Source organism: Candoia aspera, chromosome 1 (genome assembly GCF_035149785.1).
Source record: "Candoia aspera isolate rCanAsp1 chromosome 1, rCanAsp1.hap2, whole genome shotgun sequence".
NCBI lineage: Eukaryota > Metazoa > Chordata > Lepidosauria > Squamata > Boidae > Candoia > Candoia aspera.
In genome coordinates, this window is record NC_086153.1 from 200,477,195 (window position 1) to 200,496,909 (window position 19,715).

At 38.3% G+C, this 19,715-nt stretch overlaps 1 protein-coding gene across 1 annotated transcript in view; it reads left to right on the forward strand.

Moving 5' to 3' along the window:
• The window catches only part of LOC134507573 (coiled-coil domain-containing protein 148-like), an 82,323-nt gene that overhangs the window by 31,743 nt on the left and 30,865 nt on the right, over positions 1–19,715 (forward strand). The window contains exons 2-3 of the mRNA XM_063318342.1: positions 9,310–9,450; positions 16,986–17,104. Of these exons, the coding sequence (XP_063174412.1) occupies positions 9,310–9,450; positions 16,986–17,104 (260 nt within the window). The remainder of the gene's footprint in view (positions 1–9,309; positions 9,451–16,985; positions 17,105–19,715) is intronic.

Here is a 19,715-nt window from a genome sequence, read left to right on the forward strand (position 1 = left end):
GTATAGTATACATCTGTGAAAGACACTACAAGAAACTGAGAGAAAGAAGATAGATGCCTTCAAATTGTGGATTTGAGGATAGTTACTAACACGAACTGCAAAAAACCCCTATCAATCAGCCCTGGACCAAATACAGGCTGACTGCTCCCCTGAGAAACTCTCATGTGCATGTGATGCAAGTGAATGATAGACTAGAAAAAAATGATTATGTTTGTCAAGGTTGAGGGAAGTAGAAGAAGGGGAAGACAACAGATAAAGTGGGTAGGTAGGATCAAAGAGATTACTGGAATGCCCTTGAAAGAACTAGGATTATTACAAGAGACAGGTTGAGTAGATAAGAATTTGTCTATGCAGTAACCAGGAGGTGAGCCCTCTTTAATTGCTCCTGAGTACCATGGAACATATCACTAGTTACATCTATACAGCAATGGGTTGCATGGCTCAGGCTTGCATAACTTGCACATTCTCTCAAAGCCTTGGGTGCACCCTCCTTATTGCCCTGGAGTAATTCTTAATGTGACAGGCCAAAAGGGTGATCATACAGATTGTTTTAAAATTAATTAAATCTAGGGATAATTAATTTTAAACATACATTAATGCAACCCACTTTGGGGAGTTCAGTCTCCTAGCATTTGGCTACCCAAAGTTGTCCACCCTTGGTTTCACTGGCTTGCTAGCCATGTTGTGAGATTTGGCCTTTTTAATATAATTTATGTTTTTGATTTTTTTTAAAAAAGTAGATATTGAACTTTGGGTAGTATGTTCGTTTGATCATTGGGCTTAACTATAAATACACATTGTAGAGGTAATTAATTATGCATTTGTGAATGAGTGAGAGAAAGGAGTGGGGATACTTAGAAGTTTAAAGATTATTGATCCCTAGTAGCAATTTGATTATCTAGGTTATACTTTCCATTACAGCCTTGCATCATAATTAAAATAAGCCTTACTATAGTGTTTCTCCATTTTTCTCCTTTGGGTTTTGTTTCTGACTGGGAAGCTATATAGCCAGTCATATTTTTCTGGAAAACTACTGGCATGCAGTAGGCAATGAAATGAAAGGAATACTCCTTCTCAGTTTTATAAACAAAAATGACAAAGAATAGCTAAAGTTTAACAAGTACCCTACTATATCAAATTGGGTTTTTTATGTAACTTTAACCCTCCTCTATGATATGAAAAGGTAATAGCAGAAGCAATGCCAAAACCTGGATATGATCTTGTCTGGCAATTTCAACCCTAAAATGTGCTATTTCTATGCATGAGCCTTATGTGTTCAGGCTTCTCCATTCAGGTTGATGGAGGCCTCAACTCCATGTCCACATTTTTAAACGCTTAGTGTAAACCTTGAAAACACCCTGGAAGCTCCTCACGATGTACCTCTTTGGTTCTAATTTGAAAGGAATTTCCAGTCAAGGTGCAGCTTGGCTGGATCCCAGTGGAAGGTTTCTGGCAACTTGCCTTGAACTCTTCCAAGTTAATGGAGAGACATTTTGATGTGAAAACTCACACTGATGACCTTCAGCTCATTTTTCACATGTTTTATTCAGAGCCATAAATTGTAAATAAACATAACAAATGACACAGAATGAGTGTCTCTGAGCCTGTTCAGGTTTTCAAATGATCTCTCTTCTTAAACCCTGCAGTATTGGCTAACATATGCAATCTACTAACTCAGAAGATTAAATGACTGCATGCTTGTAAATAAATACTGTTTTATCTATTAAGTAGGCAGGTTATGTTTTCTGGAGAGACACAGATTTTTAGTCTTGGGATTTGTTTAGCACAGGGGGGAACACTTTGTTTATGCCAGACACATGAGCCCTACGTGGGTATTCAAGATTTCTAAGTGTGTAGGTTGTGGTCTCTGGCTTTCCTAGGAAGCCCTGAATTGGACATGTAGCTGCATTGGACTGGATATGGATACAGAGCTCCATATTATTGTGAACCCTAATTAAGAGAAGCTAATTAAGAGAAGCTCTATTAATCATGTGCAATTGAACTGAGTCAGGTCTTATAGGTGGAGTGTAAAAGTGACAGAAGAGTCATGGGTGGAGTGATGGAGCCATTGTGTTCATGCCCTCGTCTTCTACATTTACAATTTTCAAATGCCTTAAATTGGCAGGGTTTGAATTTTTCCTGTTTTTACCAGATAATAATGTTGCCTCTATGAGTGGTGGTGGTTGTGGGTATTGTTATTTGATTGATTGATTTCTATCCTACCTTTCTTCTCAGAGGGCATAGTCCAGCATCCTAACTAGCATAGTGCATTATTTCTTCTAACAGAGCTGCTAGAAGTAGGAAAGGTGAGCTATCTAATGACAGGAAGTAGATCTGAACCTCTTGTATGGCATTTGTTATTATGTCATTGTATATGTACACCAATTGTACGTGAGAGAGATGGATCAAACTGAATATTTGGTTTGTGCTCTGCATTCAAAATGGCCTTACATTTACATCCAGGGAAGATTATATTTACTCCATGTATCAATTTAAGACATTTCATCTCTTAAACCAGATTTATTTATTTATTTATGTACCCTTGAGTCAGTCTTGACTCCTAGCGACTGCCTGGACTAGTCCCAGCAGTTTTCTTGGCAAGGTTTTTCAGAAGTGGTTTGCCCTTGCCTGCTCCTTCCAAGGGCTGAGAGAGAGTGACTGGCCCAAGGTCACCCAGCTGGCTTTGAACCTAAGGTGGGACTAGAACTCACGACCTCCTAGTTTCTAGCCTGGTGCCTTAATCACTACACTAAACTCTCAAACCAGAAATTAGCCACTTTTAATTATTATTTATTTACTATATTTTCTACATCATTTGTAATTAGAGATCTATAGTATATCACATCCCAATTGTATAATGGAAGTAAAAAAATACTGTAATAAAAACAATAATTGAAAACAATATAAAGCACTTAAAATAGGTGGAGAGAAGAGGGAAGCAAAAATAAAACAGAAGCCTATCTGTTCTGTCATTCATTCAGATATGGGCAAGGTGAAGAAAGATATCTTTAATAAATACCAAAAAGATACAGTCCTTTATCTTCACAAATTTCAGGAAGGAGAGCATTACTGATTGCATACACCACAGAGAAAACCTGCTTAGCTATAATGGCAAGATTGAACTCTGCATTTTCAGAACGTGCAGCCTGAACCCCGACATGGTTGAAGCAATCAGCCAGGTCTATAATGGAAGTATGTGTCTTGGTCCCGTGTTGTTTAGGAATGTATAGGTATAAAAAGGAAACTGTTGAATCTGGCCAATTAATTGGCTACACACTTGACTCTGCAGAGGTATAACGTGTATAGCCAGGTGTCCCTCTCAGCAATTTCTTCTTCTGAACTAACCAAAATGGTGGCCCTACGCAGAGTGCATTACAATAATCTAAATTTGGTGTTACTAGTGCAGAAAAAAGTGTACCAGCCAAAGTTAGCAATAGCTATTTTCTCATCACAGGGATCCCTTTAGCCTTCAGTGACAATGATGACTCCAAAAGCAAACTACAAACTACACACCAATTCTTTCTGAAGAACTCTATACAGAACAGATAGTCTTCCCAATATCCATACCTGGGAACATCTCCATCTCGTCAGGATTTTGTTTTATTATCCTTCATCCACTTGGTCATTGCAACCAGACACTAGTTGAGAATATACACAGTCTCTTCTGATTCAATTGTTATGAAGGATTAGAACTGATGACATCTGGCCCCCAAATTCCCAATGGCCAACCTCAGCAGCTCCATACAGATGTATTAATATCTTTGGGGGAAAACTGTGCCTTATAGTATTCCATAACATATTGTAATTACCAGGTTGCTACTCTCTGGAACTGGCCCTACAAATAGGAGTTGAATGTCTACAACACATATAATTGTAATCCCTGGTGAAGGTTCACAAGAATACCATGATTGATAGTACTAAAAGCTGCTATTGATGTCAAGTAGGATCAGGAGAATCACTCTAGTTCTGTCTTCCACAAAAGGTCTTCTAGCAAAACATCCCTCACTAATATTGTCCCCAAATAAGACCTGAACCCAAATGCAAAAGAGTTAAGATAATACTGCCTCCAGAAAGTCTGGAGCTGCACAAATATCACATCCTCAAGCATTTTGACCAAAAAAGACCCATATTGTTATTTTGAGTCAATACTGGTTAACATAATCCACTGGGCCCAGGGAGTATTTCTTCTGAAGAGAGCAGACCACTGCCTCTTTTAAGTCTGGCAGCACACTTCAGCATACATAGAAAGTAAGGAAGACAGGCAGGCAAAAGGGACAGAAACATTTTTAAAGTCCAGAACAATGAGATAACATTCAGAAGCTGCTCAGGCAGTGGCCTCCCTAATTCATTGAAGAATAAGAACGAGGAGATAGACTTACAAGATTCTGTTATTACAGCCAATCACAATAAAATAGTTTTAGCCTTCCTGTGGAGTTGATTTCTTGGTCTGCTCTACCCAGTGGGGCTGACATCACACAAGGATGTATTTACCACTCTGTGAATAGACCCATTCATCACTGTTTTGCTAGCTTGAATACGCCAAGATGGACAAGGATGAAGAGGAGATATGGAAAGCAGAGCAGCTATAAGTAACTTGCCTATGCCTTCAAAGTGATCCCACACAATTAAACCAGATATCTCAGCACTGATTATGTGCCATCCATTTGGTGTTGACTCTTAGTGACCACATGCTGCTGGTCATTCCCTTTTTCTTTTTCCTTCTACTTTTCCCAGTATTATAGACTTCTGAAGAGAGCTAGGTCTTCACATTATATCTCTAAAATATGATTATTTGAGCCTGGTAATTTTTCCTTTGAGTGAGAACTCTGAATTATTTGTTCTGTAAGCCGTTTATTTGTTTTTTGCTTTTTTGGCTATCTGTGGTATTCTTAGGAGTCTTCTCCAACACCAAAGTTCAAAAGCATCAGTACTCTTTCTGTACTGGTTCTTCAGACTCCAACTTCCGCTTCCATAGAATGCCACAGGAAAATCTATTGCCTGCGTGAATCTGATCTTTGTAGGTATAGACACATCCAGGCATCTGAGTATCTTTTCCAAGGCCGTCATTTGTATTCTACCAACTGCTGGTCTGTGGCATATTTCTTGACTGCTGGTTCCTTTGATGACAGTCAATCCTAAAAGGCAGAAGCTATTCACTGCTTCAACATCTTCCTTGTCAATTCTAATACTGTTTGCTGTACCTGTTGTCATTAGTTTGGTCTTATTCCCATTTTTCACTCCTTGACTTTTATTACTAGAACTTCCAGATCTTCTGCATTTTCAGCTATTGGAACAGTGTTATCAGCATATTCTTCCTCCAGTTTTAAAGCCGTGCTCATCTTTTTCTAATTCTGCTTCCCTCAATATATATTCAGCATATTGTTTGAATAAATAAGCAGGGAGTATATGGTCTTGTCTCATTTGTTGCTGACCTGTAGCCAGTCTCTTTCACCATGTTCCAGCTGAATTGTGGCTTCTTGACCTGTGTATAGGTTTTGTATGAATACAATGAGATGTTCTGGGATTCCATTTTCCTAAGGACATTCCACAGCTTGATATGGTTGACACAATTTATTACTTTCTATAATCAGTGGAGCATATATTTACTTCTTTTTGGTATTCTTTGGCTTTCTTAATTATCCAGGGTGTATCAGCAGTAATGTCTAGTGTTCCTCGGGCTTTTCTAAACCCAGCTTGAACATATGGCACCTCTCTTTCCACGTAGGGTTTTAATCTACATTGGATTTAGATTAGATTAGTATTATTTTGTAATAGTACTAAGTATTATTTTATTACCATGTGAAATTAAGGATGTTATACAATAGTTGCACACTCTATTAAGTCTTCTTTCTTTAGTATTGGCACATAGACTGACCGATTCCAATCTGTTCACCACTGTATTGTTCTCCACATTTGGTGGCATGGTTTAGTTAGAACCTTTGTAAATTCTTCTGTTGCTTGCCATATTTTTTTAGATATTCCATCAGTACCTGCAATCTTCTGAGTTGGTAATGGCCAAAGTGCTGATTTAATGTAGTCTTCTAATACTAGAGGTTCTTGTAAGTAGGGAATATCTGGATATTGACACCTCTATTGTATATAATTTCAGTATGCTCCTTCCATCTTTCTTTGATCTCTTTTGAATCAGTTACTATCTGTCCACTGGTGTCTTTTAGCATACCAGTTTAAGGTTGGACCTCCTTCTGAGTTCAGAAATCTTTTGGAAGACTTTCCTTGTTTTTTCATGTCTGTTTTCATCTTCAGTGTCTTTTCAGATGTCACTGTAATGCTGCTTCTTTTCTCATCTAATAGCTCTCTGAAATTCTTTGTTAAGTTCCTTCCTGAGATCTTTGTCTTTCTTGGCTTTGGCTTCTTGTCTGTTCTTGGCAATTTCAGTGGTTTGTTCTGACATCCAGTTTGCTTCCTTCTGTTTCTTTATCTTTGGTAATCTTTTTTCACATTAATCCTTAGCAACTTCATTCCACAGTTTCTCTTCATGGAGAAAATCCATTCCTGTGGTTACTAAGAGTCAACACAGACTTGATGGCACATAGTTAATCACACAATTCCTCTGGTTTCTTATCAAAGTTTGAAGTTCAGGTCTTCAAAGTAATTCATAATGTTCTCTTGAAAATAATGGGTATACGCTGAAGATTATACCATGTAAATTGATTGCTTTCTTCTTCACTTTAACTTGACTGGGAACTTGCCCAAGAGTAGTTCATGATCTGTTTCATAGTCAGCCCTTGGCCATGTCTTTGCTGTTATAAATGAGCTTGTTAGGGTTTTTCTTAATATGGTGCGGTACACAGACGCAAAGATTGCATTTGTTTTTCCCCACAGAAACTGTTTTATTGTGCAAAATTAAACTCCTATTCCTTACTTCTAAAGTTAATGCTAATTCTATGCTTACTATAAGGGTTTTTTTAGATTTTTTTATCCTTCCTTCCTTCCTTCCTTCCTTCCTTCCTTCCTTCCTTCCTTCCTTTATAAATAACTCAAGGTGCTGAACATACCTAGTACTCCTTCCTCCTATTTTCCCCACAGCAACCACCCTGTGATGTGAGTTGGGCTGAGAGAGAGTGATTGGCCCAAGGTCACCCAGCCAGCTTTCATGCCTAAGGCGGGACTAGAACTCACAGTCTCCTGGTTTCTAGCCTGGTGCCTTAACCACTAGACCAGACTGGCTTTATCTTATTTAGTCTATAAATTTCTATGTCTATAATCCTATCTCTATGTTTTGTTGCACTATGTTTTCCTCTCTTAACTATTTCTTAGCTCTTTAAATATTTCCTTTTTCTCCAGGTCTTCAGCTCTTGTAGCCAATCTCAGTCCATTTGCACGTGAAAACCCTTTTCACTCCTCTATAGACTTGCAAATGAGCTTTTGTCACCCCATTCCCCAGCACTCACAGTCCTGGTATATAATTTTTTGATTACAATAGTAAAAACTAATACAAACTAAACTTAAAAAAGAAAAAAGAACAGTAAGAAAGAATTAAAAGTGCAAGAAAAAAAGAAAAAGATGGAAAGAAAAGAGAAAATAATGTGATAAAGAAAAAGAAAATAATATATAAAGAAGTGACTTCTAACCTTCATTACAAGTATATAGTAACTCTTCACCCTGTCTAAGGTTACAGATATCTTTTCATCCCATATCCCTCCCTTACCTATGAGCAAATCCATAAACTATCAATTTTTCAATCCTGGTGTCAGCAAAAAGTCCATAAAGAGTTGCCACGACTTTGTGTATAAATGCCATTTTAATCAATTTTATATTCCTTCCTTTTACTTCTAACAGTCTTAATCTTTAGTTCATTCAACTATTATTGTAGGATTTGATTTCTCTTTAATTCTTGTTTATCCCATTGCACAAACTTCTTCAAGGGTTTAACAAGCCTTTTTTTGTAGATCTAATAAGAAAACATTTCCCAGGTGATTCTCTTGGTTTGTCATTTGTATTTCCCCTTTGATTTTTAAAACTTCAGCCAGTTTCTTTTGTATATCCAATAAAGTGACCTTTTCCAAACCATTCTCTTGACCTGTCATTTGTAGTGCTACTTTCAGAACTTCCTTTGTCTTGTCAGACAAAATTTGCTCCACATCTGTCATTTCCTCGATGACATCTTTTGGACATAATCTATCCATAGAATCAGACATCATTACTGATACTGTTGATATTGTAGCTACTAATTTCTGGCTCCATTCTTCAAAGATCTCCTTTAATATTTCCAAAGTTATGATGTTTTGCATCATTTTGTAAGTCCCAGTTAACCAACATGAAAAGCTGGCTTGTATTTTTTTCCCTTCTACTTTGAATCTTTAGTCCCCTCTAGTGTCCAGTTTCTAAAATCATAAAGTCCATCATAAGGGCCATCATCCAGCACTATATTGTCAGTCACTTTATATTGTATATCCACATGCTTTTCTTGGTAAAATACAGAAATGGTTTACCATTGCCTTCTCCCACATAGAATGAAATGATGCCTTTGCCGTTGTCACTAAAGCAATCTGCCTCCAGCATCCTCCTATATTGTTGCTGCCATAAAGGGGTGCCTCCTTGCTTTAACTGGGTAGCTGGGTCGACCTTCACACCTAGGGTGACCCTGCTGGGATAATTATACTCATTGCATTCTTTGCTCATCTGTCCCAGAAACACCCCCCCCCCCGCAGAGCCATGAGGAGGCAGCATAGCAAGAGTTGCGGGTGTCCACGGGAGTGGGCGGTCAAAGTTAAGATGGTAACAACAACTGTGCAGTCTAAACCCCCCACTTTTTATATGTTTGTGCAATGTATGTAAAAAGGGGCAGGACTTGTTACAGATCCTTGTTGTAAAACGAGTGTTTCTGTTTTTCTTGTCATAGTGCCTGTCTATGGTAGCGAAACATCAGATATCTGGAAATATATTTGCCCAAAGTGAATTGGGTTGTATTCGTGCTAGTGGGTTGGGACAAACTTCTAAAACATGAGAAAACAGCCACTCTGTTTTAATCTTTTGTTACACTAAGCAGTGATCCTTAGTTCTTCTTTAGTACATCTGGGCCCAGCTGCTGCACCTCTGTCTCTGAGCTGAAAAATGTTTGCAGCCTTGCTGGGAAAACAGCCTATATGCTCTTAACCTAGAGCTGGAAAAAAATATATCCAACCCATCTTTCTTGGAAGGGTGTGATGGAAATCAAAATATAAACAATCCATCGTTTCCAGCAGCTAGCCCAAAGCTGTCAGCTGCTGTTACTAAAAGGGTCAATATTTCTGATGTGAAACTTGGGGTTGCTGACTGAACAGGGCAATTGTCTTAATTTTTGTTAAGGTGCTGCTATGGCGTGCGCAGCAAGAGGAGGCTGCCCGACTGGAAGCTGCTATTGCTGCCCGAAGAAAAGAAGAAGAAGATGAAAAGGAGAAGTATCAGAAAGAAAAAGAACTGCTTCAGAGAGCTGAGGATAAAGAAAAAGTATGCAATCTCTGCTTGTTTGTGTGCATGCGCATGCACGCTTTAAATGGTTTAATATATTTAAAATGTTAATTGATCTGGGTACTTTATACCCTTGTAAGCAGTCTTAAGGATTATTACAGAGATTAATGAGTGCTTAGTGGATATCAGCCAGGCCAGTATATTTTGCAGCTTGAGAACTCTGACTTTTTCACAGCCATGTTAAGCCCCCACCATGACACACTTTTTTCCTTTGGAAAAAAAAAAAAGTAATCCTTGTTATGACGAGCACGTTTCCCGGCATATGCCTACTGTACTCTCTCAGAGAGAGTGCAGAGAAGCCAGCGAGAGGCAGATTTTTGCTGTCAAGAGCAACGGTGGCAAAGACCAGAGCGGCTTGCTGTGCAGCAGCAAGGTATGCTGCAATGCACCAAATCAGCTCCCAGGATAATGCCTGCACAAAGCGAATGCAGCATCCCAGAGACAGCTTCAGGGAACTGTGGGCCTGAAGCCCAGTGGCTGGGTTGGGGGCAAAAGCCTGCAGTGGGTCCCGGGAAATCTGTTCGAATTAGCCTTCGTTCTTCTGATCGTTTGAGAAGCAGAATTCAAAAGGCAAGCAATCAGCATTTGAGAAAAATGAAAAGGAGGACTGCTGAAATTACAGCATGTATTATTGCTGCTCTGAATTCCATTACCACAATGGGAGCTATTAAGGGAAATTATTTTTCCTAAGCAGCATCTTCTGCGTTTTAAGGGTCAGTTGCCTTGTTTAAAAGCAGCCTTTGAGAATGGGATTCCCAGGCTCTCATAGTACGGTTCAGTGTTTTTCTTGCCCTATAAGTTATAAAAATAAAATCAGGTAAAGTGTAGAGTTTTATTTTATGTGACTTGTGCTTTTTTGTTTTGTTTGAGAGGGTGAAGGTTGGCTGTAAATAATCCCCTTTTTTTTTAGAAGGAGTGCCTTTATCACTTTTTCAAGGTTCACTGAAATAAACATGACTAATAGATACAAAGAATTTCTTCTTGAACAAATGAATTCAGTGGTAAAGGAAAAAAACCAATCATATGTCTGTTTGAGAAAAGAAATGGTACCCCATCCTGAAAAAACCCAGCATTTGTTCTTGTTAAGCATTAAAACTAGATTTTTCAGAAGAGGAAAAAAGAATGGTAATAGGAAGTCTCCTGACTACAATTTAATTATCATTTTTAAAACTAGTTTTACAGAGGTAGTGCCTATAATCAGGATTGGAGGAATAATTTTTGCTTTCCTGGCTTGGATCCCAGTAAATGTGGAAGCATTTTTAATGCACATTGGAGCTTTTCTGTTTTGGCTGGTTTGTTTTTTTCCCTGAGACCATAACTCTTTAGATTGCTTCATGGACAGTTTAGGTTTCTCCAAATATATCTAAGAGATATTTTCTGATGGCAAATAAGGTTGTTTATAAAGAAATGGTGGTACAATAAGTGCTGCTCTGTAAATGGAGTTTTCTTACTGCATCTCCAGCTTGTTCAGATCAGTAAGTTTTTCATTCTTACTTTGTTGATGTGGTTATGAAGTGAACTAGATTTAAGCATGTTCAGAATATACTTTGGGAATCCTGACCATCAAGAGTTGGCAATGCAGCACCTTCAAAGCCTCAAGTGCTGTCCACAGAATCTCCCATAAATTATATATTTTTAAAGCTCATTAATTAACAGATGCAACCTCATAAAAATGCCAGATTCCTCTGAGATCTTGCCAGTGAGATTGTCATATCTCACAAGATTTTGGCAATCTCATAAGATTTCAGTAATTTTTTATGTTTGTTGGTCCCTACTCTAGAAAAATACTGTTAACTGTGATCTACAATTCCAGATATTCCAAGAAAACTTTAGTTTTTATAGTAGGCAACACTCCTTATTGTTTGTTTAATAGCAGGCAAAGAGAACCCATTTGCTCAAGATCTTCCAGATTGCTTTCATTGTTTTTAGTACTTTTGCAATTGGGAAGCAGTTGTAGTAAATATTAGGGTTTTCAATGCTTTGGAAATGATTCAGAAAAGGTGATTTGGAATGTGTGTGAGTATGGCATCTCTTTAAAGCAGCCATGTCTTCTTTTCAGACTTCTGCACAAGCCTGGAGAATGATGTAATTGATTTAATGAGTTGTATTAAAGACATAGCTGCTTGATTTTTTGACTTCTTAAAGCAATCATGTATTTTTTTTTCAAGCTTATACAGAAGCCTGAAAAAATATATGGCTGCTTTAAAGAGGTGCTGCACTCACATTCCCAGGCATTCCAAAGGACTTGTTCTGAATAATTTTAGAAGCCTGACAGGCTTAGCAAATATCTTGCAGAGGGACTTTATGCTTATGTTTGTATTATTGCTTGCTCCGAAGTACCAAAATTAATGTTATGCATAGCACATGAATACATAGTATTATGCTGTAGCATTATAAAGCTGTAGCATGAAGCATAACTTCCAGTTGTTTTAAGGTCTTCACATTCTGCCTTGATAGGTATAGGTTTTGATACTATAAAAGCAGTTGTCATACAAAATAAACTGTTTCACCACCCTATAGCCCAACTGGCCAGGCTGAGTTTGATTATTCTGAATCTTAACTCCTATGTCTAGATCTGCCACAATGAAAAGTGCATATGCCTTAACGCTGAGTTGCCAGTGACTATTTGGAGGATTTGTACTAAGTACCGCAGGAATTATTGTTGCTATTTCTCTTTAAGTAGACCTGGTGCCTCTGTAATTTTCCAAGTAGTATTATCTCCATAGGGATCAGTCATCTTTTCCCCTTAATGAAAGGAAAAGAGTAAGCCTAGAAGTAAGGGAAGACACTTACAGGATTGCTTGACACCTATTCATACAATCTGTCTCCCCCTACACACAGAACATTATTCTTTTTTATGGAAAAGAATTCTAGGGCTGCTTGACACGATACCAGTGTGGGAAATGAAAGCAGCCTCCCTGGACACTAACACAGAGGGCAACTAGGTGTAGACAATGCACAGAAGGAACTATCTGCCTTCATGGAGTAACTCTACTCAAAACTTCCAGATGGAAGTGCCCCTCTCCTTTTTAAAATATATAAATAATCTGGAATCCTAGCAGGGGACCAGAATCATTGTTATTTTTACTTTTACTGAATCACCATCATTCAGCAAATCATACCAAATTACCATAAAAAACTGTCAGATTATATACCAAATGTAACATTCTGGGAAACCAGGTAGACCTCATTAAAACAAGCAAATCCAATTAAATCCATAAATGTCTTTGCTATATAGAGCCACTACTGTGGTACAGTTTAAAGTTAGAGCAACTATAGGATTTATATTCTGATAATTTCAAAAGTCTGTTGACCCTTGAACATTTTATGAGTGAGAATGATTTATCTCTTAGGCAGTATTATGTATAACAAGGCAATTAATGAACTAGGATAGATTTTATTAGAAGACATAAAATATGTTCAGTAATATTCTGTAGAATGGTGGTTATAATTGGAAGTACCACATATATACATAGCTTAAATATTCTTGTACTTAAATTTAATACTTAAGTATCGGATAGCTCTTTATTGGTAAACATCAACCTTAAGTATTTTACTTAAGATTAATATTTAAAAATTGGATAATCCTGTATTGGTAAACAGTCTGCTAAAATACCAGTATTTGTGGAAATGCTTTTGTCCAAACATGGCTGATGGATTTATCTTGATATAGTTTATAATTTCATTTTAAATGAGTTAGTTTTTGAGAACACCTGAACTAGAAGCTCTTCAAAATAGATGTTTCCACTCATTTCATTTATGTAAGTTGCTTGAGATTCCTTTTGAAGCTCCTAGTTCCACTGACTCTGATGAAATTAACCCAAAGAAGAAAACTTTTATGAACAGTTTTAAGTGGGCCTGAAAATGTAACACAAGTGTTCTATCTGAAAGTGTTGTTCAGAGATCCTAAACCTAGTTGGAGGTTCATATGCACCAGCATTTCTACAGATAGTGTTTGCAGCTTTGCATCTCCTTCCTTCTATTGGAACAGCCCAGCAGATTTGTAGATACCCATTTAGAGTGAAGGCTGCCATCTAGTGTAAGTTTCACTTGGAAAACTCTCAGAAAGAGATAATTAAGTCCTCCACCTGTTGGACCTTCAGTAAAATGGAGGAGATAGAAGATTTTATAAAATAACAGGATAGAACAAGAAATTATTTATATCCTTAATTCTCCTGGATACTTAATACATTAATATGAACTGTGTGTGTATGCGTATGGTGTTTTTTTAATGAAGCTTTTAATTTTGTTCATTATAAAAAAATGGAGCATATTTGGCCCCTTAATTTTAACTGAATGATGTATCTTTCACTTCCTGTCCAGGGTAAATATTATAAATCATGTGCTTTGGACGTAATCACTGTTTTGTTCCTCTTAGGAATGTTATATGCTGTGGTAGATAGATTGACAGACAATAGCTAATGAGCTGTAGGTATAATGACAGCTTTTGTTTTCCTGGAAACAAATAGCACAGTTTTGCAGTTCACAATCCCTTCAATCTCTTTCTGTTAACTTCAGAGATAATTGCTGTACTAATTACCATATAATGTAGAAAGTATCTGCCATCATTAGTTACTCATATGCAATATTTTATATGGGATTATGAAGAAAGGTCAGGTTGAAGGAGTAACAGAACAACTTCTACATTAAATGTAATAACTGACAATTCCAGCCTGTTCTGGTACTACCTTTTGGGGGAGAAATATCAATATGGGAATAATTTTTTGCAGATGCTTCCTTGCTATAGGGAGAAATTAACATCAGGCTGTTCTGCATTAAAATTACTTGAACAATCTCCAAGATGCAATGTGAGGCACTGTACATATTGAAGCAACCTTCCAATAGTGGTATCCTTCACTGTATGAGGAGCTAGATGTGGCAAATGCAGGTTTCTTGGGCATTCTGAGCAGCAGGGCCTCCCTAAAAAAAAATCTGAGTTTTGCCAGACAGAGATGAAGTAGAGCAGAATTATATCCAGTCCCCTGTTTTGTTTTTGGGTAACTGATGAGAGGTAGTGTCGTTACTTAGAAAGGGTTCCATCTGCCTTTTGTTCTCAAGACCTATTGGGTGAGAGGATGGGGAGGTGCAAAAGAATATACAGTGTTGGAGCTCAGATCTCCTCTCCATGGTGACCTCTACAGCAGGGGCCAGCACTGCAAGACCATCGTGGCATACATGTCCCCTCACAACCCTCTCTAGCCTGTAAATAAAATACTGATAAAATCCAAATCTTGAAAGACTGCTCTGTTCTCATATGAGATCTTGGAAGACTTGGACTAGAGAGAGGGAGAGATATGTTTGCATATGCTTGGAACATTGCATGAAATTGTGTGATGGTGTCAGCGCTGATCTTTCATGTATAGTTATTGTGGCCAAATATTCAGAGGATGACTTGCATATGTGAATTAGATTCTCAGATGTATTGGTGCTTTCATATGAATGGTGCAGATAAAATGCACCTATTTTGCTCCTTAAATATCCCTCCAAGATTGCTGCTCACTCTTACTAGCTTTAGCTTTGTTTGCACATGTTTGCACTGCTTACCTCTATTATTCCAAGAGGTGGCTCTAGGCTGGAGCTCTTAGCCTTCTTCAAGGCAACCAGAGGACCCAGTATAATACTGCCCCTTTTCTGTCCTCTAACGAGATAGATAACTTTGAACCTTCCCTCACCCTTTGAAAGGCCCATTAAAGGCACAGATGAGAAGCATATTCTTCAAAAACGTCTAGCTTCATGATTCAGAAACCCTCATGTGCAACAGGGCCTCAAATTCATGTTAGTCCCGCTACCTGTGTCTTGTTCTGGCATTCAGCGCCAGCAACTCAACTCTTGTTCCCAATTGCCTTCTTATCTGCTGTAATGCACCAGTGCTCACTGGTCTCATAGGCAAAGTCTGAAGGAGGTAGTGGTTCCTTGGATCACACATAGAAAGGTTGCTAGTAAAAGTATAAGCTGAGGATTTGATATGATCAGATGGATCAGTAGATTTCACTGCATAAACATATTCCTAAAAGTTAATTCAACATTTTAAATTGATGCACGTACTCCAGTTGACTAGATCATTGACTTCAGTAGACAAAACAAGCAAACAAACAACTCTGAAGAAAAAGACTAGATGAAGGGATGATGCAGTTGGGGGGAGAGAATGACATTTCTGTTCCCACCTCTCAGAGTCTTAAAGCAGACTGTTTTCTGGCCCTCGTGAAATCACTGGCTGGGCTTTTTACCATCTTTAGTTTTTTTTACTCTTGTAGTCTCTTCTTTGTTATGTGGCTATCTTTTCTTGCTTTTCTATATTTTTTATATTGTATGGTAGCTATATAGGTTGAAATTGAACAATGTTCTTAATAAAAAAATTTTTTAAAAGAGAATGCCCCTCTTAAATGCAGGCCGCTTTGTGCCAGCCTAAATGGCATCAGGGTTGACTTTCAAAGACCTGCCTCAAGTGTGGATGTGCAGATGAAATGTGGGTCCACTCAGTCATTTTTTGCCACTGGCTGCTTTGCTGGAGCTGCTGACTATATGGCTGTAGTGAGTACTTTGGAGATTTAGATGTTCAGAAGTTGTCTCATACGTTTGTTTCTATCATTACTATTTCATACAGCCCACAGAGCTGATAGAAAGTGTTGCTTGATTATTTCAAAGAAATTCAAAGACGTGAAGAGTTTAGTAGGAGAAGGAAATTGGATACCCCACCCCTTTGGGTTTATTCAACAGAAGAACTGTTTGTTTCCATTTAATTAACCTTTGGTTTATCTCTATTGTGAGCTGTTTTCTTCTGCAGTAGACGAAATGCTTGTGCAATTAATTAGCCTTTGCTCAGAGCAAACACATCCACACTTGTTGGATACATTCTATAAACATTGGAGCCAAACTACTAGCTATGAAATATGTTGGAACATTTTCCATATATCTTCTCATATTTTAGTACAGACTCTTGAGTCCTGTTTGCGTTCATTGCTGCTAATCCAAATGTTGCCTGTCTTGCTTTGTCTGCCTCTTGTGACTTTTTCACATGGTCTTTCTGCTGCATACATATTTTTAAAAAGAGACAAAGAAAAACATCCAATTGACCATCATTCTGGTTTTGTTGCAGTTTCATTCACATTCTTGCATGTAACATTTCCTTTGTGGGATTAACCTTTGGAATTTACCGTTATGAGCTTTTAAATATTGGTGTTTTTTTTTCCTGGATCTATCTGTATAGTCAGATTTCTGAATTTTGAGATAATATTTTTGGTACATGCAGTGATAACACTATAAACCTGTGCCTGAAAGAGGAGGGAAAAGAAAACGTAGTACTGAACTGTAGTAAATGCAGAGTAGCAATTCTTCAAACCAGTTTCCCTTATTGGCATTTGAGATTGTGGAATGGACAGGCTAATTGGTATCGGTGTCAGTATGCTATGAACAAATGAAACTGTTATTATAAAAACCAAAATAGTGATTAACCAGTGTTAGGATTCTCCTTGCCCTCTCCCCTCCCAGCTTTTTTATGACTTTTATATTCTTAGGTGAAAAAATACTGGGCTGAAAAACAGCGCAAGTGGCAGGAGCTGGAAGCAAAAGATCTCCTGCGTTTGGCAGAATTCAAGAAATTAATGGCTGAACAGATCATTAAAGACAAAGAAAGGTAAATTTATAAGGAAACCCGCCCCCACCCCCAAATTGAAAATACTTGGAGAGAACATTTTAATATATTTTCTTGAAAAAGTGTTGCTATTTTGTTTATGCTGTAATGCTCATAAGCACAGGGTGGTTCCCAAGTGAAACTGAAATGCCTCATCAAGAGACATTGTGCAGGTTTCTTTCACTCTTTAGTGGATTTTTGGTGAAAAGAAAAGATATAGGAGGAACAGTTGGAAAACATTATAGTTGTTATGATATTATTTGGGCCCCTAATAAAACTGCATGAATCAAGCAGAGTAATTCCATACTAAAAATCTTGTCTAGAAGGAAAGAAAGTATTAAATGCATTCAGGCTGATATCATGTGCATAGTACCTTGGGAATAAGTGCCATTGGACTCAGTGGGGCTTATTTCTGAATAGGCACAAGTAGTGTTGTAGGATAGTGTTTCACTTTGGCCCACTTAAGTCTTTTTCCATCCATACCAGTGAAGGTGTGTAATAAGTTTCAAATGTTCAACATGGTGGGCTTGGGATGCTCCCAATAAGCTTGGAACAGCTTTTTTGAATTGCAAACAGGTGCTTCTAGCTCAAAACCAAGTGTTGTGAGCTTGAAATATTTCAGTTTCAAAATGCTTTTCACACCTTTGTACATCAGTCTTCTACTGATGTGAACTGAACCAACTTTCTGGTAAATTTTGCATACTATAGAATTTTATGTAAAGAATCACTGTATATCTTCCTGCAAGTACTTATATCTGATTAGTTTTCCATGTCCTTGTATGAACATAGGACTTTCTATTTATGTTATTCCTCCATCTATGCCAGTGCTATGAACCATGACCAGCAATTATTTTCTCAAGATTACAAGCAGTAGAATTTCTTCTGCTGTAACTCAATTATAGGTTGTATAATTGAGCTTTAGAAATCTATAGCTATAGATTTGCAGTATCCAACCATTTCAGAAGGGCTGTTCCTTAAGACAAACATATTCTCTCTAGTTCTATAGGGTAGGACCCAACCTTAAATTTCCAACAAGGGATTTAAGCTGAATTGAAGGAACACATTTCTGATTATATGGGCTATTCAGCAGCATGGACGGAAGGTTGCTTTGAAGATGGTGGGCTCTCCGTTTAAATTTCTTCCAGAGATGGGGGATGGGAAAGGGTTGAGGAACCTTAGGAGCCTGAAGACATCAGAGTGAACTCTAGACCAGTTGTCACCATGCTCCTTTTATGGGCTTTCTATGGTTGAGATTTCCCCAAGTTGGAAAGCACCAGACAGGTGGGAAAAGGAGGAGTGAGAGGGCTCTGACATCCTCTGTGTTCACAGCCATGAATCCAACCTTGGAAGAACAATTCAGGAAATCTTAGAGCCCCTTTAGCCTCAGTATGACCTCTGTCATCCCTTTATTCAAACAGCAATATTAAAAACAAATCCACATTTATCCATGTTAGTATGATCTGTACTATAGAGCAGATGTAATCCTTCTTTGAAAAAGAATCAATCTCATGCCGTTTCCCCACTCCAATCCTCAGTCCATTGGGGGATTGAACGTCCTACCTGAAGATTTTGTTCGAAGCTAATCAAGATCAGCTTCACTTCCTAAAAAAAAACTAAGAACCACAGTGATAATACTCTGGCTTACACATTCTGGTTTCATTAATGATACTGTCACTGTCATGTTCACTGATTCAATGTAGTTTATACATCGTAACGTTTCACATGCCATGGCGCTGACGCGCATTTCTGTTTGGGAGGGAGCTGCTGTGAGACCTTGTACCAAGCTCTGTATCTGTGTTCATTACAATGGAATGTGTTTGGGTTATGTTATCTGTTCAAGGACTTTTCCCACAGACCATCAGAAACTGTTAGGAGCACCTGGGATTGTGAACTTGGAAAGATTCTACAGGGGGAGGGATCTCATTTGCACCGAGGGTTTTTAGTTTGAATTTGGCGTGCTTTCATCATTCTCAGCTTTCTCTGTGATCCTGCATACTATTCTTTAATAAATCAGATATCTTTGAATTCCTACTCATGAGTCTGATGGTGTTTTAGAATAGGCAACCATTACATAAAGCTGAGAATCCCCAAAGTTGTACCGTTAGCACCTACCAAGATCAGTCTCTTGTGAGGGAAAATAGTTAACGATGGCTAAGTCAAAATCCATGACTGGGGGACTCGAGGAGACAGCTAGCTTGATGCCCGAGTCGACGGTCAAGAGCGGAGAACTGAATCTCACCACAGAACCTTCAGAATCCCGAGACCTGTCAAGGGATGAATCGAATTCCAATTCTGATGCAGAGGAATCTGACAACGGGGAAGAGCCAAAGCAACCAGCACCCAGTGAATTGCTCGCAGAGTTGATCACCTTGGATGAAGTGGGGAAACCCCAACCAGGGACGTCAGGGACATTCTGGAAGTATTGGTTCCCGCTAACCCCAGACAAAGAATCTACTACAGTGTCAACTGAGAGGAAACCGGGCACGCGAAGGAGAGGGGACTCTCGAACCCCTGAGAGGCTAAGAGTGGTGGAAGCCAAAATAGAATTGATGGAGTACATGTTGAAAAACCTGTCTTTGTCACTGGAGGGGCAGGGGAGACGTGGAGGAGATCC